At 38.0% G+C, this 24,637-nt stretch overlaps 1 protein-coding gene and 1 pseudogene across 1 annotated transcript in view; both read left to right on the top strand.

Annotated features, from left to right (window-relative positions):
* The window catches only part of Atr (ATR serine/threonine kinase), a 133,903-nt gene that overhangs the window by 86,165 nt on the left and 23,101 nt on the right, over nucleotides 1-24,637 (top strand). Inside the window, exons 31-39 of the mRNA XM_008856344.3 lie at nucleotides 925-1,016; nucleotides 4,844-4,935; nucleotides 5,157-5,334; nucleotides 5,502-5,681; nucleotides 6,594-6,753; nucleotides 10,799-10,978; nucleotides 16,526-16,668; nucleotides 22,746-22,843; nucleotides 23,475-23,707. Coding sequence (XP_008854566.1) covers nucleotides 925-1,016; nucleotides 4,844-4,935; nucleotides 5,157-5,334; nucleotides 5,502-5,681; nucleotides 6,594-6,753; nucleotides 10,799-10,978; nucleotides 16,526-16,668; nucleotides 22,746-22,843; nucleotides 23,475-23,707 — 1,356 coding nt within the window. The remainder of the gene's footprint in view (nucleotides 1-924; nucleotides 1,017-4,843; nucleotides 4,936-5,156; nucleotides 5,335-5,501; nucleotides 5,682-6,593; nucleotides 6,754-10,798; nucleotides 10,979-16,525; nucleotides 16,669-22,745; nucleotides 22,844-23,474; nucleotides 23,708-24,637) is intronic.
* On the top strand, nucleotides 19,145-19,287 carry LOC115068150 (annotated as a pseudogene).

Consider the following 24,637-nt stretch of genomic DNA (forward strand, 5'->3'; position numbering starts at 1 on the left):
CTGTAGCCCCAGCTATCCTGGAACTCACTATGTAGACCAGGCTGGCCTTGAACTCACAAAGATCTGCCTGCCTCTGCCTCCCAAGTGCAAAAGATGTGTGCCACCACACTCAGCCAAGACCTTTATTTATTATAATATTTATTTACTATCTTGTTTCAATTTTAAAGAGCATTACATAGTGCTATTTAACTTGTTAGTTACTGCATTAGTTTCTCTTCCTGACAAAAACCCAAAGGAAGGGTTTATTTTAGCTCACAGTTCCAGAGTACAGTCCATGATGGCACAGAGGTCAGGGCACCAGGATCTTGAAGCAGCTGCTCACATCACATGTACACTGCTTGAGAGCAGTGAATGTGGTTAACTAGCTTTCCCCTTTTTGTATAGACCAGGACCTAAGCCCAGAGAATGGTGCTACTACTGCCATCTCCATTAGCCTAATCAACATAATCCCTCACAGGAATGTCTGTAGGATAAATAATCCCTCACAAAAAGCCTGGAGGATTGCCTTCTAGATGATTCTAGATCCTATAAAATTCACAATTAACACTAACCATGGTAGTACTAGCCCAAAATCTATACCAATGATATAACCTTTGACTTATGACAGATAATCTTTAACAAGATATTAAAGATATTGAATACTTTTACATTCTGTATTTGATTTGGGCCAAAAGTTGGAACAAATCTGGGAAAATATAATAAATTCAATCTGAAATTATTTTTAGATTTTCTGTAATTTTTTCCCATTACTTTCAATATGCTAGGACATTGGTAGTAGGTACTGCCAGCAAATTAATAGTTAAACTAAGAAAAGTACACACAAGCAGGCAAACAATATTTTTAATGAATACCAGTTAAAGTATTCCTATTAACCAAGAATATTTGAAGTTATAATTACTGTCTTAAATATTTTTAAATTTCTAGATCATCCATTATCATGGTGTAGTGAAGTCCATGCTAGGTCTTGGTCAGCTTTCTACTGTAATTACTCAGGTGAATGGAGTGCATGCTAACAGGTAATTTATTAAAGAATAATTTTCTTTCATTACTGTAAGTAGGAGTGTTTTGATTTCTGAATATATTGGATTAATGTATACAAAAAAATGAAATGTTTTATATGTTTTGGAGATAAGCACCAAAATTTTTTCTCCTTTTTTTTTTTTTTTTTTTTTTTTTTTTTTTGAGAAATGGCCTAGTGGCAGACGCCTTTAATCCCAGCACTTGGGAGGGTGAGGCAGATGGATCTCTTTGAGTTCAAAGCCAGCCTAGTCTACATAGTGAGTTCCAGGGCAGCTGGAGCTATAGGAAGACCGTGTCTCAAAAAGACCAAAAAAAAAAGAAAGGTTTTTTGCCATTCATTCTTTTTTTTTTTTTTAAGAATTTTTTTTTATTCCAAAGAGAGGCAATTTTTAACACTTTTTTCCAGAAAAAAAAAGCAGGGTACATAAAATATTTATAAAATGAAGTTTAAGGGTGGAAAAGTAGGGATAAGAAATCACAGACTAAAGCCAGGCATAGTAACACACATCCTTGATCCCAGCACTTGAGAGGCAGAGCCCAGCAGATTTCTGTGAGCTCGAGGCCAGTCCAGTCCATCCACAAGCTCTAAGCCAGCTGGGGTCACAGGGAGGCCCTGTCCCAAAAGACCAAAAAAGAAAAAAAAAATCAAAGAACAAAGAATTTGCGAACACCTGGTCAACTTTGGTGGAATAATGAAGGTTTCCATTACCTCTGTTCTTTTCTTTCTTTTTTTTTTTTTAATCCTAACTAGTTTGTTGGGCTTGCTAACAGCATAGGGTCAGGGTTTATATACAGAAGAGTGTGTCCCCCATTTATGATTGCACTGGAAAGTCCATACTCAAATATAGATCCCGTGACTTCCCAATAGCCAGTCATCTGCATACCTGGTGCCTGCAGAGACCAAAAGAGGGTATTGGATCCCCTGGAACTGGAGTTAAGGACAGCTGTTAGCCACCATGTGGGTGCTGGGAACTGAACCTGGGTTCTGCAAGAGCAGCCAGTACGTTTAACTGCAGAGCCATCTCTCTACCACTAGTGTTTATTATTATTAGTGTAGGTGAAGTATGATGGGGGAGAGGGGTCATGCTGCATGTGTGGAAGACAGAGGACAGTTTTATGGAATCTGTTCTCTCCTACCTTTATGTTGGTTCCAGGGGTCAAACTTGGGCGCCAGACTTGCACAGCAAATGCCTTTACCCACTGAACCATCTTGCCAGCCCTTTTTCTAGTTTTTAATAAGTCTATCTACCACTTCATAGTTTATCTTTTACCCAAAGAGTCATTTTACCTGGAGTCATATGTAAATTAGATTTTTCTTTAAGGCAGGAACTTTTCAGAGCTCACCTGTTAAGGTATGATTGACTCATATGAATACTTTTTTAGACTTCATCAGAGCTCTGACTATAACATTAATACCAGTTGCTTTCTGTGCTGGAGGTGGAGGTACAGGACAGAACTTTGTGAGTGGTTTTTATCCTGAAATGTTGATATTTTGGCATCTGAAGCAAGTTTTTAAAGTTATTCAAAGTTAGACTTTTAAAATTTAAATGTTGGCTAGGTGTGGTAGCACATGCCTTTAATCTCAGCATTTAGGTGGCAGAGGTAGGCAGATCCCTGTGAGATTGAGACCAGCCTGGTCTACCTAGAGAGTTCCAGGCCAGCTAGAGCTACAGGGAGACCCTGCCTCCAAAAAACAAACAAAACAGTGAACTGTTATACTTCTTTAATCCTTATTCTAAACTGGTTTTGGTAGCATTAATGTTTAGTAATTGGCATAAACTTAATATATTGCTATTTTTAGATTGGGGGGAGGGGCTGTTTTGAGACATGATATCATTATAGCTCCAGCTGGCCTCAAAACTCACTATGTAGCCAAGGATGACCTTGAACTTCTGATTTTCTTGCTTTCACCTTTCAAGTGCTGGGATTATGGGTGTGGTGGGTGTGCACAATAATAACCAGGTTTATATGAACCCAGGGTCCTATGTATGCTAGGCTAGCACTCTGCCAACTAAGGTACCCTAGCCCTGGTTTTGGACCTTTAAAACTAAAAATTGATAGGTTATTTGTCAAATTTTCTTTGTATTTTTGCTGCAGGAAGATCAAGGTGGGCATTTAAGGATATTGTGCCCAGCCCAGCCCAAGTGTTATGTTGTTTTTTGGGTTTTATTTTAATTTATAATATAGGTATGTTTGTGTCTTTATGTGATGTCATTAGATAATTAAATCGAAAAAAAAGTTTTATAGTCTAGAACCTAACATATAGCTGATATTCAAATGTTAATAAAAGCATGAAAAAAATCTATGCAGTCATAACCCAAAATATCACTGTTCATCCTAGTGTCACCCAAGTAGAATCCATGGAAGAAAATAGCCTACTAATTGGGTATGGCTGACACATACCTGCATTACAGTTAATCAGGAGGCTGAGGGAAGAGGAAGGCTTAAGCCCAAGAGTTCAGGGCCAATATGGGTAACATATAATCTGATTCTTTTTAAAAATATGGGTTAATAGGGGCCAGAGAGATGGCTCAGCAGTTAAGAACACTGGTTGTTCTTACAGAAGACCGGGGTTCGAATCCCAGCACCCACATGGCAGCTAACAACTGTCCGTAACTCCAGTCCCAGGGGATCCCACAGCTTCTGACCTCCGCGGGCATTGTACGACACAGTGCACTTACCTACATGCAGGCAATACACGCATACAGATTAAATAAAATTTTTGAGTATCCTATGTAGCCCTCAACTGTCCATGACCTGCACCAAAAAGCCGAAGTTTTTTGAAGTGCTTTTCTCTGAATTCATCTGTTGAATTGGCTGTTTCTTCTATAATCTTTAAGTTAAACATACAGATAATTTTCTAAAAGGTTGTGTTATTATTTGGCAACTAACTCTCTTCTAGTATATGATATGATTTATTTTGTTAAGGAATATTATTTTTAAAGAGCTCTATCAGAAATAATTAGTAGAGGGGCCAGTGAGGTGGCTTAGTGGGTAAAGACATCTACTGCCAAGCCTGACAACATGGGTTTGATCTCTAGTACCCACAGGTAGAAGGACAGAACCAATTCCAGCAAATTGTGCTTTGACCTTCATATGTGCACTGTGAAACACACACATACTAAATTAATTAAACATAATTTTTTAAAAGTTAAAAAAAGAAGCTGGAGCCGGGTGTGGTGGTGCACGCCTGTAGTCCCAGCACTTGGGAGGCAGAGGCAGGAGGATCTCTGTGACTTCAAGGCCAGCCTGGTCTACATAGTGAGTTCCAGGACAGCTGGGGCTACAAGGAGGCCCTGCTTCAAAAAGACAAAAAATAAAAAAAGGTTAAAAAAAGAAGAGAAGAAAAAAGAACAAAACAAAACAAACAAGAGGAGCTGGAGAGATGGCTCAGCAGTTAAGAGCACTGGCTGCTTTTCCAGAGGACCCTGGTTCAATTCCCAGCACCCACATGGCAGCCAACAAACATCTTTAACTCCAGTTCCAGGGGATCTGATGCCCTCTTCTGGCCTCCCTGGGCTCTGCAAGACATGGGTGCACTTACATACAGGCAGACAAAACACTCATATACATAAAATAAAAATAAATCAATCAAAAATTTTTATCTTGAAGTTAAAAATAATTAGTGGAAAATACTCTTGGACAATGGAAAGATTACAGTTTTCTTGGTTGCTTTTGGATAATTATTTTATATCTAACTACAAAATACAATACAATATAGTGTAAATATAATAAATAAAATATTTAAACTTGAGATAAAATGTAAATGCTACTTTAAATTTAAATAAATTAAGATGTAGTTGATCTGTGTTTCTCTTACTAGGTCTGAATGGACAGACGAATTGAACACATACAGAGTAGAAGCAGCTTGGAAACTCTCACAGTGGGATTTGGTGGAAAACTATTTGGCAGCTGGTAAAATTACTTTTTAAAGTATAAGCAGCTTTAATTTGCTACAAGCATTTTCAATTTAAATAATTTAGCAACATTTATCTCATCTTTTTTATGATTACCTTTTTAGTTGTTTGAAGTAGAATGAAACTATCTGGTCAGTATTTCTGCTGACCATTTTACCAGCTACAATAAAGCTGGCTCTTAGACCCGTTTATCATAGCATTTCATGACCTGTTTTTCAGATGGGAAGTCTACAACCTGGAGTGTTAGACTGGGACAGCTACTATTATCAGCTAAAAAAAGAGATATCACAGCTTTCTATGACACATTGAAACTCGTGAGAACAGAACAGATTGTACCTCTTTCAGCTGCAAGCTTTGAAAGAGGCTCTTACCAACGAGGATATGAATTTATTGTGAGGTATTTTGGGGATACCATTTTATATTCCTGTTGCTGTTTATATAGCAAGAATATATGTTAACAGGAGGATCTATCATATTAGGTTTTTCATACCTGATCTAAAGTGTATACTCTATATATGAGATTAATAAGATTGAATATGATAATTTGACATGTTCTGTCTTCAGATTGCACATGTTGTGTGAGTTGGAACATAGCATCAAACCACTTTTTCACCAGTCTTCAGGTGACAATTGTAATGAAGACTCTCTGAACTGGGCAGCTCGACTGGAAATGACCCAGAATTCCTACAGAGCCAAGGAGCCCATCCTGGCCCTTCGGAGGGCTTTATTAAGCCTCAACAAAAGGTTTTTCATACTCTTATTTTTTTGAAATGTCAGTTGTTTTAAACTTAGTATTATGTTTATACTCTTTTGGGGAGTATTTTTTCTTTTTTAGTTTTCCATCTTTCATCTACATTTCCTGTTTTCAGTTCTCAGGAATTCACTAGATTGTAAGAATCAGTTTTACAGCTGAAAATGGTGTTTCATACCTGTGATCCCAGCATTTTGGTGGCTTAGACAGAAGGATCATCGTAGATTTCAGGCCAGCCTGGACTTTATACCAGGACCCTGTTTCCAAAAAAAGAAAAAACAAAACAATTTTATATGCCTTTTTCCTTTCTATTTTTCTAAATTTATTTATTTTTATTTTATCTATAAGTGTTATGCCTACATGTATATAAGTGCACCCATGTCATGCAGTGCCTATGGAGGACAGAGGGTATTGGAGTTACAGACAGTTGTTAGCCATCATGTGGGTGCTAGGATTCAAACCCCAGTCTCTGCAAGAACAGCCAGTGCTCTTAACCCACTAAGCCATCTCTCCAGCCCCTCCTTCTATTTTTTAATGTACCAAACATATCTTGGAGGGGGGCGGGAGTATACCAGTATAAGTCAATAATAAAGCCTTAAGTTGGGAATATTACTCAGTAGTAGAGTTCCTGCTTATCAAATGTTAGACCGTGGATTTGATCTCCAGCATCTCAAAAACAAAAAGCAACAATAAATCACATAGATTTATGAGATGCGAATGGAACACAATAAAAAATTCAGACCCAGTGGTATTATTTAACCATACCATACCATACCAAATTAGCCATCCATCACTTTGAATTAGTACATTGAGAAGGTTCTGTGTTGGGAAGAGATATTTTAGTTCAGTTATTGAATATATTTACAAACGTTCTTTTTCTTTCATGTTTTATTACATTTCTTTAGACCAGATTACAACGAAATGCTTGGAGAATGCTGGCTACAGAGTGCCAGAGTAGCCAGGAAGGCTGGGCACCACCAGACAGCCTACAATGCGCTCCTTAATGCAGGAGAATCACGGCTCGCCGAACTCTATGTGGAAAGGGCAAAGTGGCTCTGGTCCAAGGTAGTGGCCAAGGGAATGTCATCAGAAAATATTCTCTTGGCAGTTATGTGCTTCTTGCCAAGGTCCAATTGAGAAAACCTTAGTCCAGATTCAGAACTTTTTTTTTTAATCCTTGTCAATTTTCTTCATAATATTCCGTAGTCTAGGAGACTATTCCTTCTATACAACAGTCTTCAAATATCTTTCTATTTAAGTCTGAAAGTATAGTTTTTTTTTTTAAGTTTTCATCTGTCCTACATATTTCTTGAGGAAAATGACCAATTCTTACTTTATTTTTATCTTCTGTGGGTATAGAGGTTGTGCATAGTAGATCCTCAATATTTATTTCATAAGTGATCATAACACTTTTATTTAAATCTTTGGGAAACAAATAGTTCTGTGTGGTCTTGCCAGTATTACTGGCAAGGTACACTATGTCATCACATGTCAGGAAGGGTGTAGCTTCAGAACAGAGGTTCCCATCAGTTCCCAGATTAAAGCAATAGAAACAGGAATTTTTCAGAGTCTGAATTACACAGAAATTTTACTTCCCATATTTAAATGGCTGTTACATATTTCTTCATGTTCATCGATAGATTAGAATTAATAGTAGGCATAGCATGTTCTGAAAATGATATTTGGCAGCTATAGTTGATGCCATATGTGATTGTAAAAACCTGTGGTGACTAAGAGAAGAAGATAGGGGAGATGTTTCCTGGACCAATGGGGAAAGCGATAATTGAGCCTATGTTAGTTGATACCTGGTCATTTTATGAGCTATTGCTAGTCTTTGTATTGCTTAACTTCAATATGCTCAAAATGCAGTTTGTTATCTAATAATACGTGTTTCTCTTCTCATGTTGCCTATTTTTCTGAACAAGCCTTACCTTTATCTGCTCATCTAAAACAAGTCTGGGCTTTATCTTAAATTCTCTCCTCACTTGCTTTTCACATCCAATTGAAGGCTAAATCTTTGCTCTTTAACCTTAGAAATGTTTCCTTTTTTAAAAGTTTTTTAAGTTTTTGCTGGGCATGGTGCCATGTGTCTTTAATTCCTAGCCCTCAGGAGGAATAGGCAGGTGGATTTCTGAAAGGTCAAGGCTATCCTGGTTCACATCGTGACTTACAGGTGGGCTATGACTAGGGAGACCCTGTCAAAAAAACAATAAACAGGAGATAGGAGATAGGGTCTCCTAGCCCCAGCTGACCTGGAACTCCTTGTGTAGACCAAGCTGACCTCAATCTCGTAAGAGATTCACCTGCCTCTGTCTCCCTAGTACTGGGATTAAAGGTGTGCACCACCATGCCCAGCTTTAATATTTTATGTATATGAGTGCTTTGCCTGCATTACATATGTGTACCACATGTGTGCCTGGTGCCCACAGAGACCAGAAGAGGGTGTTGGATCCACTGAAGTTAAAGGTAATTGTTAGCTGCCGTGTGAATGATAAGAAACCAAACCCAGAACCTCTGTAAGAGCAGCAAGTGCTCTTAAATTGCTGATCATCTCTCCAGACCCTAGAAATGTTTCTTAAATCATCTGTCTTATTTTTCCTGTTTTAACTCATGCCAGTATTTATAGCCTCTATCAATATTCACAACTTTTTTAAGGATCTCACAATTTCTATGTATATTTCTGTAGTCTGTGACCTTTCCAAAATGCACAGTGAAACATAATACGTCTTCAAAATAGTCTCTATACCTTTAAATTAAGTGTGAACTCTAGAAAACACACTCCACCCTTTCTAGTTGAGGGCTGTCCTATCTCTTTGGCTTCATTTGTCCATGTCTCACAAATGTTTTAGACTTCATCTAAAACAAGGTTACTGCTGCTTCTTAACTTATGATGGAGTTACATCCCAACAAATTCATCATAACTTGAAAATATCTTAAGTCAGAAGTACATTTATACACCTAACCTACCAAACATCATAGCTAAGCAACACAATATTAAACTAAAGTAGCCCTTCCCTCTTATCTTCAATTTTTCTTTCCCTGCTTTCAGATACCTGAGGTCAACCTATTATCTGTAAACATTAGATGGAAAATCCCGTAAATAATTGATTCATAAATCTTAAATAACTTTTATTACAGTATATGGTTCTAATTGTTTTATTACTAGCTATTAATCTCTTATTTTGCCTTATTTATAAATTAAACTTTACCATGGGCATGTATGCATGAGAAAAGCCTGTATATATAGGACTTTTTTTTTTTTTTTTTTGGTTTTTTGAGACAGGGTCTCCCTGTAGCCCCAGCCGACCTGGAACTCACTATGTAGACCAGGCTGGCCTTGAACGCACACAGCTTATATAGGACTTTAAATAATTTTTTATTTATAAGCCGGGAGTGGTAGCACATGCCTGTAGTCCCAGCACTTGGGAGGCAGAGGCAGGCTATCTTTCAAATCTGGATTTCTTTCTCAAGTTACAGTTGAGCAGCAATTAAACTGGGTACAAGTACCTATATGTTTTCTTGAAAAAGACCAAAAAAAATTTTTTTTTAATTTATTTTTTGTCTTTTTGAAACAGGGCTAGAGCTCACTGTGTAGACCAGGCTGGCCTCAATCTCACAGAGTCTGCCTGCCTCTACCTCCCAGGTGCTGGGATTAAAGGCATGTGCCGCCATGCCTGTATATAAGATTTTTTACTCTTCAGTTTGAGGCATCCTTTGGAGATCTTGGAATATACCCCTTGCAGATGAGGAGGACTGTGTACACTCTTGAGTATCAATTGTTTCCTTTCACAATCCCAGGTAGACTTGGAATCGTGGCTTCCTACCACTGCCTAGCATTTCAAGTAAATAGCACATTGCCTACTTGGTAAAAGATCAGAATTTAAAGTATAGTTTCTGCCTGGTATGGTGGCACAGGACTGCAATTATTGTACTCAGGAGGCAGAGACAGGAAGATCACCACAAATTCCAGGCCAGCCTGGTCTAGTTAAGGAGTTCCAGACCAGCCAGAGTTATATTCTAAGACCCCTTCTCAAACCTTACCCTCCAAAATATTAGAAGTTATTATTTCTGGGACCAAAGAGATGACTTAACAGTTAAAAGCACTTGCTGCCCTTGCAGAGGACCTAGGTTTTTTTTTTCCCAACACTCACATCAGGTGGCTAACAACCATCTGTAACTCTAGTCCCAGGGAATCCAATGCCCTCTTCTAACCTTCATAGGCACCTGCACTCATGTGGTGCACATACATACACTCAAGCCCACATGTACATAAAATGAAATTTTAAAATTATGGTTTTTAATGAATCTGCTGGGCTTTGCATGAAAAATTGTAAGTGAAAAACACCATATGTCAAAAACTATCTGTACTTTGTTTTCACCTAAATAAGAGAAATTTTTCTCTTATCTAAAATGTCCTTCACTAACTCATGTGCCAGAAAATTTTTTACTCATTATTTAAGATCCAATTCAGATTTTCCCCCACCTTTCTTGGTGTTCTCTTTCACTTTCCTGTATCTTCAGGTAGATTTGGGGAAGGGGGAAAACTCTTTCCTCTATCTTTTAAAATACCCATCTGTATTTCTGCATTATAGCACTTAAACATGTTGGTGTTTTACATAGTTTAGTTAGTTTCTTGTCTTCATTGAGAACTTCTTTTGTTTTATTATTTCTTTTTGTTTGTTCACTTATTTGTTGAGATAAGGTTTTACTATGTAGCCAAATCTGACCTTGAAGTTGTGGTTCCTACTATCTCCCTAGTGCTAGGAATTATCGTATACAAAAACCACCACATCCAGCTAACGGTGAACTTTTTAAGCCAGAGACTTTAATTTATTTATGATTGTTTTTTCTAAATCATCTACATATGTCTTCAGTTCCCTGAATTTAATAATAAAATTAATGAGTAAAATGAATGATTATAAGAGTTCTACGTGAAATGAATCAATGCTTCCTTCTTAGAACTTTCCTGTAATAAGAAAGAATGAGAGATAAACATGAAATTATAAACAAATTTGTACCTAAGCATGTTTAATGCAAATAATTTTGTTTTTCACAAAACAGGAATATATTCTTAAGTTAAAAGGCCACTTAATTTCCTTTTTCCTTATAGGGTGATGTTCATCAGGCACTTATTGTTCTTCAAAAAGGTGTTGAATTATGTTTTCCTGAAAATAAATCCCCAACTGAGAGTAAGCACATGTTAATCCATGGTCGAGCTACACTTCTAGTTGGCCGATTTATGGAAGAAACAGCTAACTTTGAAAGCAATGCAATTATGAAAAAATATAAGGTACGTATATGTACAATGCAATTTCCTTTAGAAGCATAATGAATACCTTTTTTTTCTGAACTGGATAAAATTATTTTTAAAGTCTATGTAGAGGAGGATTTGTATAATAGTACTCAGGAAAACTGACTTTTTTATGAATATAGATCATAAGTATATGAAACTGTCACAATAAATACAATCATGAAACCACCACCCAGGTTAAAAATTGCTGCCACACAAATAAATTCATAAAACCAGCCACCAGGTCATGAAATACTATGATTAGCACTCTACAGCTCTCCTCGTCACAATAATATTCTCACCTTCCTATCCAAAGTTAACTATATCTGAGTCTGTTTATTTGTTTTTGGTTTCAAGACAGGAGCTCATGGCCTGTAACTTGCTGTGTATTCAAGGATGACCTTGAAATTCTAATTTCTACCTTCCTCTGCCAAGTAGTGGGATTAGAGGTGTGCACCACCACCCAGTTTTATGCACTACTGAGGACAGAACTGAGCCATGTGCAGGCTAAGCAAGTAATCTACCAACTAACTGAGCAGCATCCCCAATTCCTGAAAATTTTTTTATAAAAACTATATAGCTGCAGTCAGGGCGTGGTGGTGCACGCCTTTAATCCCAGCACTCGGGAGGCAGAGGCAGGCAGATCTCTGTGAGTTCAAGGCCAGCCTGGTCTACATAGTGAGTTCCAGGACAGCTGGGGCTACAAGGAGACCCTGTCTCAAAAAAACCAAAACTATATAGCTTCCTTACCAGGAATTAAAGCTTACAAGATGATACTATAAGAGATAAACCTCCCAGTCATATGAAAATACTTAAAATAAGAATTTAAAAATACCTAGAACTTTTATTATAAAATTCATAAAAGTTGATAAAGTAGATGAATGGTTGTCAGCAACAAGGAGTTGGGGTAGGAAATAATAACCAATTGGTAAAGGGTTTTGTGGATGTTGTAATTTATGTTTTGTTTAAAGTGGTGATTACAATGTTCTAAGATATTTGGCACTGATGGTTTTTCAAATCTGAATATAATTCAAAAAAAAATAAGGGGCTGAAGAAATGGCTCAGCAGTTAAGAACACTGGCTGTTCTTGCAGAAGACCCAGGTTTGAATCCCAGCACCCACATGGCAGCTAACAACTGTCTGTAACTCCAGGTCCAGGGGATTTGATAGCCTCTTCTGTCCTCTGTGGGCATTGCACAACACGGGTGCACTTACCTACGTGCAGACAGTACACACATACACATAAAAATTTAAAATATGGCTGGGCATGGTGGTGCCAGCCTTTAATCCCAGCACTTGGGAGGCAGAGGCAGGCAGATCTCTGTGAGTTCAAGGCCAGCCTGGTCTACATAGTGAGTTCCAAGACAGCTGGGGCTACAGGGAGACCCTGTCTCAAAAAGACCAAAAAAATATATATTTTTTAAAAAATACTTTAAAAAGTGAATTTGGGGTTGGAGAGAGAACTCAGCAGTTAAAAGTACTTGCTGCTCTTCCCAGGACCTGAGTGAGTTCAGGTCCCAGCACCCACATGAGGTGGCTCACAACCACCTATAACCTCTACTCCAGGAGAATCCAAAACCCTCATCTGGCCTCTATGCATACCCATGCACATGTGGCCTACACACACACACACAAACTTTTTTTTTTAATTTTTTTTTTTTTATAAAAGTGTGAGTCTGGGGCCAGGAACATGATTCAGATAGCAAGGGAGTTGTTATGCAAGCATAAGTAGGGATCTGAGTTGGATCCCCAGTACCCATGTAAAAAATCCAAGTATTGATATTTGGCCTAGCATGAAAGAGGTCTTGAGTTAAATCTTAAGCACCATGTGTTACGTAAACTGGGGTGGTGACAAACAGACCTGTAATCCTGGCATTCCATAGGTGAAAGTGTAGGATCAAGAATTGAAGGTCATCCTCTGCCTTTGCCACTTCTTTCACCAACCTGGACTATATGAGACCTGTCTCAAAAAGCTGAACTCATCCCAGCACTAGGAAGGCAGAGGCAGGTGAATCTCTGTGAGATTGAGGCCAGAATGCTCAATATAGCGTGTTCTAAGCCAGCAGGGGCTATGGGAACACCCTGTCTCAAAAATCCAAAAATTTAAATAAAAAAAAGCTGGACTTGCCAGCCAGCGTCTATAATCTCAGAGCTGGATCCCCAGGCGGATCCCTGGAACTTGACCTGCCAATCTAGCCTAATCAGCTTCAGAGAGAGACTGTCTCAAAAAATTAAGTTGAGAACAATTGAGGAGATTGCCCAACATCAACCTCTAGCTTTCACATGCACATGTATATACATTAACACGTTTATGTATACACACCCAAAATAGTGAACTTAACTGCTTATGTATTATATCTCAATTCTATTTTTTAAATTACTCAAATATATGCTGTGTGTGGTGGTTCATGCCTTTAATCCCAGCACTTGAGAGGCAAAGGCAGGTAGATCTCTGAGAATTCAAGGCCAGCCTGGTCTACGTAGTGAGTTCCAGGTCAGCTGGGGCTGCAGGGTGACCCTGTCTCAAAAAAGGAAAAAAAAAAAAAAGAAAGAAAAAAAAACCCAAATGTAATTAAAAAAAATTTAATTGCCTTTATTTATTCAATTTGTGTGTGTGTGTGTGCGTGCGCGCGCATATGTGTGTGCAAGAGGTCAAGGGACTACTTGCAAGAGTCAGTTCTCAAGATCCTTCCACCATATGGGTCCTAGGAATCGAGCTCAGGTTGTTGGGTACCAATATGGCAGTTCACAACAGCACGCGATTCAAGTTCCATAGACTCTGATGCCTTTTCCCAGCCTCCAAGGGCACTTGGAGTCACATGTGCACATACCCATCCAGAGACACACACAATACATGATTAAAAATAAAATAACTTTTTTTTTTTTAAGCTTTACAATTTTATTAGAATTTTAAAGAAAATGAAATCGTCAGGGCAGGCGAGCTGGTAATCTTGAGGAGGTGAATAGTAGGAAGAAAGAAAGAAAAGCCATAGAGCCTGCCTCGCTTGGAGAAATAAGCTTTAGAGAAATAGTAAAGAAATGCAAGATGCTAGGGGCAGCCCAAAGCCTTTAAAGAAAGTATGTTTAGTAAGAAAGGCATGAAGAAGAAAAAGGGAAATTACACTTCCCTAACCAAATGGCTGTAGCTAGGAAGTCCTGCACCAGTAAACAGGATCCCAGGCAGAAAATCTCACTATCTCTTTAACACAGTAGGTATTCTACCCATCTATTTAGCATGACCCACCTTCCTAGAGGTAGTCCTCTGACCGATGATCGACTAGTTAAACTTACACAAAATAGAGGCACTCAGGGTATTACATTCCCCACTGGCTCTGGGACATAAGTCAAATATTTGACTTGTTTTGATTTTGAGCCTCATACTGGGTCTTCAGAACTGTAATTCTGATGGCATTTGGATGCCTCTTGAGCTATCTGGTTAGACATTTTAGGAGGCATTGGCCCACTGTAAAGGCTAAGAGAAATATTACCAGAGGCCCAGTAAAACTCAATTACACCTGAATTATTGATGTAGAAACAGCAAACCTCCCCTAAGGTCATCTGTGAGCCATCTTTCTTTAGGAACAGTAGTAGGTCTATCCCCCTTCTGTTCTATAGCACTATTTTAGTTAAGGACTTAACCTGTCTCTCCAACTGATCAATGGCCATCTATCTGAGAGCTTAGAAGCCTAAAGTTGTTTTAAATATTTTTTAAAATTTTTTAGAAGAAGCATTTCATTACAGCTTTAACATACTCAATAACAATTTCCAGAGCAAAGATACATCTCTTTCAAAAGTGGCTATAAAATTTTTAGGTTCACAGTTGAATTAATACAGGTATACAATATTGAGCTCAGTACCCTGTAAGACATAAAATTGAATTAGTTTTTAACCTTTAAAAAGATTTCCATTTCATTTTAAAATATATTGTTTCTTACAGAAAGACTCATTGTTTTTGCTAATAACACTTAGTTTTATTTTATATGTGTGTGTGTATTGGCTGCATGTAGGTAAGTGCACCCATATCCTGCAATGCCCACAGAGAACAGAAGAGGCTGTCGGATCCCCTAGAACTGGAGGTGCAGACAGTTGTTAGCTGTCATGTGGGTACTGGGATTCAAACCCAGGTCTTCTGCAAGAACAGTCAGTGCTCTTAACCCCTGAGCCATCTCTCCAGCCCCAGAAGCCTAAATTTTTTATTACCCATGGCTAGGGTGGTGGCATTCAAGGCAGCAGAGCCTATAATGTCTGTTTCTACAAGGATGGCAGCATGATTTCTCTTGGCCCTTGAGAGACCTGGGTTAAGATGAAATGTTTCTGCCCTTTCCCTCTGCTATAGAGATAAACCTGGGGCAGAACATGGACTAGTGTGCACATGTCTCCATGGTGAGAGTCCCATTCTAGCTGTTCTGTAGTCATGTACTTAGTAAGACTGAAGGTGCATGCCCATCAGGTGGATTCAGGGGCTTGAAAGAGTAAACCCAGGTTTCATGAGAACTTATGGGGCTATATGTTGCTCTAATATTTACCCCCTCTTAAGAGGTAACCTTTAAAATTTAGGGATTAGATAAGAGCTCTTAAATACTTTTGACATTTCTGGACTTTGATACAGACCAGTCTTCTAAGAGGCCCAAGGACAAAAAATAAACTAACTTTTTGAAAATTCTTATTTCTTTTATTTTTATTTTATATGCATGAGTGTTTTACCTGCATTTATATGTGTACCATATGTGTGCAATGCCCCAGGGGGCCAGAAGAGGACACTGGATCCCCTGGAACTAGAGTTATGGATGGCTCTTAGCTACCATGTGGGTGCTGGGAACCAAACCCTGGTCCTCTGCAATAGCAGCCAGTGCTCTGAACCACTGAGCCATCTCTCTAGCACCTAAAATAACTATTTAAATGAAAAATAAAAAATTTAAAAACATGGGGCTGGAGAGATGGCTCAGCAGTTAAGAACACTGGCTGTTCTTGTAGAAGACCCATGTTTGAATCCCAGCACCCACATGGCAACTGTCTGCAATTCCAATCCCAGGGAATCTGACAGCCTTTTCTGTCCTCCGTGGGCATTGCACGACACGGGTGCACTTACCTACATGCAGGCAATACATGCATACACATAAAATAAATATTAAAAAAATTAAAAACATACTTGGCCTACATGTATCATTCCACTCCTTTTTTTTTTTTTTTTAATTATAGAGGTTTTACTCTATAGCTAGAGTATCTTTGAACTCATTATGTAGCCTATGCTTGTCTCAAACTTACCATATCCTTCTGCCTCGGCTTCTTGTGTGCTGACTTACAGGTGAAATCTGCCATACCTGGCAGCAATGTTTATTACATCATTATATCTAGATTTCATATTGGAAGTGACTCAAATGTTAATCACAAGCAGAAAGGATACATTTGAGAATATTGTTCTCATGCAATCCTATGTAGCAAACTATTGTATGCTGCATGCTTTTGAGTTTTAATCACCTAGTAGTACTTTTCTTTCTAGTGTAATAAGAGATTTGCTTAGGTGAGTGTCCTATGACTCTTTCATAGGATGTGACTTTGTTCCTGCCAGAGTGGGAAGATGGGCATTTCTACCTTGCCAAGTACTATGACAAACTGATGCCCATGGTAACAGACAACAAAATGGAAAAGCAAGGTGATCTCATCCGGTATATAGTCCTTCATTTTGGAAAGTAAGTATAATAACTGCATGTTTAGAAAAAAAACTGGATGAATGTTGCCATATATTTTAGCATATTCAGGGTGTTCACTGTTTTACCATGCATGGATTTATTCTACTGACTTAATTGACCTTTAGTGGAAAAAGTGTATATGTATACATTCTTTAAAAATCAGTAGTACTGGACTTCAGATGGTAGAACACTTGTCTAGCATGTTCAAAGTTTTTTGTTTTTAATTCATTATTTGCTGGACATAGTGCCTGACACCTATAATACAAGCATCAAGAGTCTGAGACAGTGGAACCAGTGGCTCAGAACCTCATCCCTCAAGTCCGTATCTATTAAATTTCAGGAGACCCTAAACACAATATAATATATAATGGTTAAATTTAGTGGTAATTGAATATTTCTCCTAGTCAAATCCTATAAGAAGTAGCATATAGGAAAATGATTTTGAAGTTAGACTAAAGAAAGAGCTTATTTGTTCATTTCCATTTTGAGATAGTCTCATTCTGTAGCTCAGAATTGTCTTGAACCCATAATCCTCTGCCTCAGCCTCCTGAGTGCTGGGATTCAGGCATACACCACCATACCTGGCAGAAGTTTATTCTTAAACAAGGCATCAGGCGAAATGCAACTTTTTGTTTTGTTTTTTGAGATGGGGTATTATGTAGCCCAGGCTTGCCTCAAATTCACTATGTAGCTAAGGGTGAACTTGAAATCCTAATCCTTATCCTGTGGTGGGATTACAGGTTGAAATATAACTTTTCATATTCTGGTATATGTATTATACTAAAATAGCATACTGTGTCATGTATAATTATGTTTCATAAATTACTAATTTATAAGAAGTAATCATGACATTTTATAGTTTTCCTTATTATATTCATGTATTATTGCTTTCTACTGAACTGTATCTTGCTTAACAGCAATTCTATTAAAATTCTCAATTTTCAGGTATTATTACTTATTAGTTATGTATTTTAAAAAATTGAGACAATATTTATCTATCCCATAGCAGTATTAGGGTAGGATTTAGCCAAATTTTATTTTCCTATTTTATTTTCAAATTTTGTAAGCTCTAGACCCAATTTTATTAGTTTCCTTATTAATAATTATAACTTGTATTAGTTTACATATATTTTTTGAGACAGAGTCTCATTATGTTCAAGATTGGCCTTGAACTCACAACAATCTTCTTGCCTCTGCCTCCTGAATGCTGGGATTCAAGGCATACACCATTATTCCCAGTAATATCAGTATTCTTTTGTTTGTATTCTTTTTATTTTTGAGACAGGGTCTTCCTGTACCCCAACTGGCCTGGAATTCACTATATAGACCAGGCTTATCTCGATCTCTCAGAAATCTGCCTGCCTTTGCCCCGTGAGTGCTGGGATTAAAGGAATGCACCATCATGCCCGGTCCAGTTATTGGTATTCTTCTTGGCTTATAATTAAGGGAGAATTCCTGACTTGTTGGCACTTTGAAATGAAATCAGAAAACAGGATAATTTTAAATGAATTTTCTTTTCTAAACTGAATGATGAATGATACCTTTAAAAAATATAATCACTTATACATTAAGTACCTTAGAATATAGAATGTACTTAATTATTATTTCTTAACTTCAAGGGAAGGAAGGCTACTTTAGAGCCCATTTCTGTCTTTTGGTTGTTACTGTTTTGTTATTGATGATTTTGTTTGTTTCTTTGTGATGAGATCTTACCTACATAGCCCAAGCTGGCAACTCAGTCTGCCTACTCTAGCCTCCTAAATGCTGGGATTATCAGATGTGTAGCACTACTCTAAGCTTCCACAGCTAATTTCTATCTGAACTACTAAAGTACAAACTAGCTATTGAGATGTATTCATTTGAATAATTGAATTTACCCTGAATAACTATGTTAATCCTGATTAAGTATCAATGTTTGTTCTCAAGGAGCTATAGTTTAATTAGGGAATAAAATCTTAAGTATAGAAAACATTTAGGTAACTGTGGTCTCCGGCTGTGCCTGCTCTCCTCCAGCTGTGGCTGCTCTTCTGCTCTCTTAGTTCCTCTGATCAGTCGTCTGGTCCGGACCCCAGGGCTGGTAAGGAGTCAGCACCAGCTTCACCGCATTCAGAATCAGGAGACCAGGTTCAGTGACACAGATCTGCTTTATTGCAGGAAGGCACAAGCTTATATAGGGATAGTGGTCCAATCACAGCACAGCAAGTAGGATACCTTATTAGCATAAGAGGTTTAGCATCCTATCACAGTACAGCAAGTAGGATACCTTGATTCCAAGGGTGGTGATTAGGGAGTAGTGAGCTCTAGGCATCAGTCTCATGATCTGCCAATGGGAGCAAAATGTCACAAGGCGTTGCCTCAGGCCTGCTGTATGGCTGTCAATAAGACTTTCAACCTAGGCCAAGCCTGTCTCCGACAGGCACTTGCACTTAATAGAATGTATGAGCAGATATCAAAAGGAATGATACAAATATTTTTTAAAAATACCTAGCAAAGGAGATACCAATATCATGAAGTTAGTTTTCCTAGGGTGAGACTCTTCTATTACACCCTAGATGTGCTAAACTCTGTGATTTCTCCAATTGCATGAAATTTGTGGTGGTTGTTAGGGTTCCAAACAGCAGCAGCTTCCCCCCTCCCCAACAGGGACCTACAGACTTTGGAGCCCGAAAAAGGGAACTGAGCTGACAAGCACCTTGACCTTTGAAGTCAAGGGAAACAAACTCTGCTGAGAAGCAGCCTGCTTTTCCTCTGATCTCCAAAGATAAGATAAGCAGATTCTACCTGTTAACCAGAGATTTTAGAAGTTGTTTATCACAACAGCTTTTCTCTTAAGAGGGAAAAAGTAAACACTTCCAGACCCTAATCCTACCTGCTTTTCCTGCTTCCCCCTCCCTGATTTCTCCCCCAAACATTCCCCCCCTTCTACACCCTAAAGCTTACCCCATGTATAAAGTCCCAGGTCACAGTCCATGGGCTGACATCTTTCCCTCCCCTGCCCTTCCCTGACATTTTTCCCTTCCCTGAGGGAAACGTGTCCTGTGCGAAATAAAGCTGTATCCTGCTGAGAATTCCATCTGTGCCTCGGTGCCTCATCCTCCATCCGTGCTCGCGCTCTCTCACCAACATTTTTACCTATCAGTGGTCAGGGGACTATGTTTGCTCTTCCCCTGGGGGGAATAGAAATAAAACCTTTCTGATACTTGCAAGATATCAGAAGTGAAGTAGATCCATCTAAAAGTCATATACTTCATGTAATTCTGTAGTAAAACCTCAGTCTATTGGCTTCATGGTTTTAAAAGTATTTGTGTATCAGCTATAAAGAAAAAAAAATGGGGGGGGAGGCTAAAGAGATGGCTCAGTGGTTAAGAACATCGGTTGCTTTTGCAGGAGACCCAGGTTCAAATCCCAGCACCCGCATGGTGATTAGCAACCATTTATAACTCCAATTCCAAGAGATTCAATGCCCTCTTCTGTCTTCTAAAGGCACTGCAGGACACAAGTGCACCTACACACGTGTGGGCATAACACTGATACACATAAAATTAAAAAAAAAAATCAAGGGGTTGGGGATTTAGCTCGATGGTAGAGCACTTGCCTAACAAGCATAAGGCCCTGAGTTTGGTCCTCAGCTTCAGAAAAGAAAAAAAAAAAATCAAGACAGCTGGGTGTGGTGGTACATCCCTTTAATCCCAGTACTTGGGAGGCAGAGGCAGGGGTTATCTCTGAGTTCGAGACCAGCCTGGTCTACATAGCAAGTTCTAGGCCAGCTGGGACTACAGGGAGACCCTGTCTCAAAAAGACCAAAAAAATTTTTTTTTAATTAAAAAAAAATTAAATCAAGAAAAAAAGTGTATTTCTTTGTGTTGCACTGCACATACAGAACTCTGGTATGTCTCATGAAGGTATACTAGTGAACAGAATTCAGTAAAACATTAAAAGAGTCACAGTCACCATGACAAATAGAATTTACCCCAAGGATGAAGCATGTGCTCAACATAGTCAAGACCATATAAAATAGACTCAAAGGTAACTTCATACTGAATGGTCAAAAGTTCAAAGCCTTTCCTCTAATTTCAGGTACAAGATAAAGACATACACACACACATTACTCATGAAATGAATTTTTAAAAATATTTGAAAAGTGAGGGGTGTAAGGATTGGATTGGGGATGCAATTCACTGGTAGACTACCTGCCTAACATGTGCAAAGCTATAGGTTTGATTCTAAGTATCACAAAAATAGAACCTCTCATGTTATCTCACATTGTGATTGAGAGTGCAAACTGAGATAACTTTTGTGCCTATAAAATGGCTCAGGCTGGACAAGCTCATGTCTCCAAGCCTGACAGCCCATGTCCCACATGTAAAAGGAGAAATGACTCCCACAACTTGTCTTTAGACCTCCACACATGCCTGACCCCCTCCCACATACACTCACAATAGCAATTGAATTTCTTTTTTTTTAATAGTAAGGATAGAGGCCTCATATGTAGCTCAGTGGCAGAGCACTTGCCTAGCATGTGTAAGGCCCTGGATTTGATTCCTTAGCATTTCAAAGGAAAATAGTGATGAGGATAGTAAACTTTATTATATCTATTTAAAAATATTTTCTTTATAGCTATTTAAAAATATTTTCTTGCCAGGTGTGGTTGCTCACACCTTTAATCCCAGCACCCAGAAGGCAGAGACAGGTAGATCCTTGTGAGTTCAAGGTCAGCCTGGTCAATATGGTTCCATGCCACCTGGGGCTACAGGGAGACCCTGTCTTAAAAAGACAAAAAATATTTTTAAATTAAAATATTTTCTCATTTTTATTTTTTGTGCGGAGTGTATTGCTTGCATGTGTGTCAGTGCATCTGTGTTGTGCAATTCCCTGAGAAAGTCAGAAGAGGGTGTCAGAGCCCCTGGAACTGGAGTTACAGATGGTTGTTAGCCACCATGTGGGTGCTGGGATTTTAACCCAGGTTTTCTGCAAGAGCAAACCAGTGCTCTTAACCATTGAGCCATCTCTCCAGCCCGTTATGTCTCTTTACCACATTGAAGAAAATACTTTGAATGAAATAAACTGATATCCTGGCCTCAAATTGGTTTCCATTAAGGAGAATGTTAAAAACTTTTCACACACTTGAAACAATAGGGTGTGTGGTTTGATTAGGAAGTTAAGCTGGGTTCACTAATGCCTGTAGTCCTAGCACCTGAGAGGTGGAAGCATCACTGTGGGTTTGAGGACAGCCCAGATATGGAATGAGATCATGTCTCAAATACCAAAACCCAAAATGAATAACAAGAAAAGAATGGTAAGGAAATTGGACATGATGAAGGTTCTGTAGTGAGTGAGAGACTAAAATGGGAAAATTGCAGAGTTACAAGGTTGTGGATATTTGAATTTTGCAGTCATTCATATAGCCTTAATTTATAGGTTGCTGATTTGTACTTTGAGCAAAGGGGGGGAGGTATGATATAACTAGAATTCCAAGAATGTTAGTCCAGAGTTTGTTGAAGGAAATAAGTATAGAATTGTAATTTCCTAGAAATGGAACAGTTGGACCTGACCAAAGCTTATGGCCAAGGGACTGCAAAAGAAGGTACAGATTGTAAGAACTGTTTTGACAGAACTATTGGCAAGACTGTGACCAACTCAGAACATGTATAATTTTTTGGTATAGGCTAACTGAGGTCTTTAGTAGGAAAATATGAAAAGAGTCAAAAGTAACCTGTACTAGGAAGATGCGTCAATACCATACATAGTATTAATGGCTAGGGACATTACCCAGTTGGTAGAATGTGTGCCTAGAATGCATAAAGCCCTGAATTTGACCCACAGTACCAAATAAACTGTGCAATGTGGCCAGCATCCTGTTATCCCAGCACTCAGGAAGTAGAAGCAGGAGGATCATTTTACGATCGTCCTCAGCCACATAATGAATTTAAGGACAGATAGACACAGGTAGATGATACCATAGTTTTTGTCAGAAGGCTATACCTAACTGAAGTAGTAGTCTAAGTCTGTAAATTATTGTTCCTATAACATAAAAAAGAGCTCTGTGCTAATAGTCATTTTTGTTTATATAATTTCAGATCTCTACAGTATGGAAATCAGTTCATATACCAGTCAATGCCACGAATGTTATCACTATGGCTTGATTTTGGTGCTAAGGCATACGAATGGGAAAAAGGTATAACTCTTTGGGTAAACACATTAAGGCACTAGGAAGAATCATAACATTGGTATAAAGTAACATTTGGCTTCTCAATCTCATTCACTAAAACTGGAAATTAATTTGATAATTAAAATATTATAATGTGAATAAGAAACTAAATGTGAAAAAAGAAGGAAGGATAGATCATCAGCTTTTAAAGTAGTTACAAATCAGGACTTTCAAGTAATATTGTGATCATTTTTTGATGGACCAGATACATTGAAAGATCTTAGTTTAAGCTGGGTGTGGTGGTATACACCTTTAATCCCAGCACCCAAGAGGGGAGGCAGAGGCCAGCCTGGTATACAAAGTGAGTTCCAGGCCAGTTGGGGCTACAGGAAGACCTTGTTTCAAAAAGACCCTCCCCCCCCAAAAAAAGAAAAAAAAAAGATGTTAGTTTAAGCCTAATTTACCCTAAAAATACCAATGGATAATAAACTACTAGTGGCTCCTACTTGAACAGAGACATCTACCATTTTACAAAGAGATCTAGCTGTTAGCATGAGGAGGATGTTTTGCAAAGCTGTTGTTAACACAATTGTTTTCTGTGAAATGAATCAACATACTTTTATTTTTACTGCTACTTAAACTGATTTTTTTTTTTTAGGTAGCCGTTCTGATCGTGTGCAAATGCGAAATGATTTGCTTAAAATTAATGGTGTTCTCACAGAGCACACAAATCGGTTAGCTCCATATCAGTTTTTGACTGCTTTTTCACAATTGATCTCTCGAATCTGTCATTCACATTCTGAGGTTTTTAGTGTCTTGATGGAAATAATAGCAAAGGTGTTTGTGGCCTATCCTCAGCAAGCCATGTGGATGATAACAGCAGTGTCAAAGGTAATGTGTTAGTTACCACAGGGTCTTTTACCCTTTATTATGGCATTGAATATTTAAAGCAAATGAAGAAATGCAAGTTTCAGCATTCTGGCCTATATTGGGTAATTTTTATTTGTTATTTATATATTTATTTATTTATTTATTTTACTTTTTAATAGTTTTTTGTGAAATTACATGAGTATAATCTTCACACCATTTCCCTCCCAGTTGCCCTCCAACTCCTCCCATGTCTCTCTGCAATTTCCTGTCCCCTTCCTTTATTATTATTGTTACATATACATGCATACATTTATAGATATACACATATATGTAAAATGCACTGAGTCCATTCAGTGGTACTACTGGATAACTGTGTATGGAGCTGCCCACTTAGTGTTACATAACTTCTCAGGAAGTCCCTGGAGAAAACTGATTCTTTCTCCCTTGGCATCCATTAATTGCTTACAGCTCTTCATTTTAAGGTGAAACTCCTTGAGATTTTCCCCATCCATAATGTAGTTTTTAAATACTTTATTAAATATTTTAATATTTTGAGACACTTAAAATCCTATGAAGTGAGCAGCATGTTTAAGATTAAAGACTTTAGCATGTGTTTTCTTCATGAAGTCTTTAGTAAATAGTTGTGGTAACCTATTTTTCCTAAGTGTTTTAATCCAAAGTACTTGAATTATTAATACTAAAACAAGGATTACATTATTAGTGGGCATGCATAAATTGACTACTGCATTTAACAAATATAGAGAATTAGAAAATATAAAAATAAAAATTTAGACCTATTATTTTCTTATAATTTGTATTTGTGTATTTTCTAATCATTTTAGTGGTAAATTTCTAATCATTTAAATGGTAAATTGACAGAGCTTCCTACTTTTTGCTTAACTATTAGATACTTAAATATTAAATAATTATATTAACATTCTTTGAAAACAC

This window comes from Nannospalax galili, unplaced genomic scaffold (genome assembly GCF_000622305.1).
Source record: "Nannospalax galili isolate Female #2095 unplaced genomic scaffold, S.galili_v1.0 scaffold708, whole genome shotgun sequence".
In the NCBI taxonomy this organism is placed as follows: Eukaryota; Metazoa; Chordata; class Mammalia; order Rodentia; family Spalacidae; genus Nannospalax; species Nannospalax galili.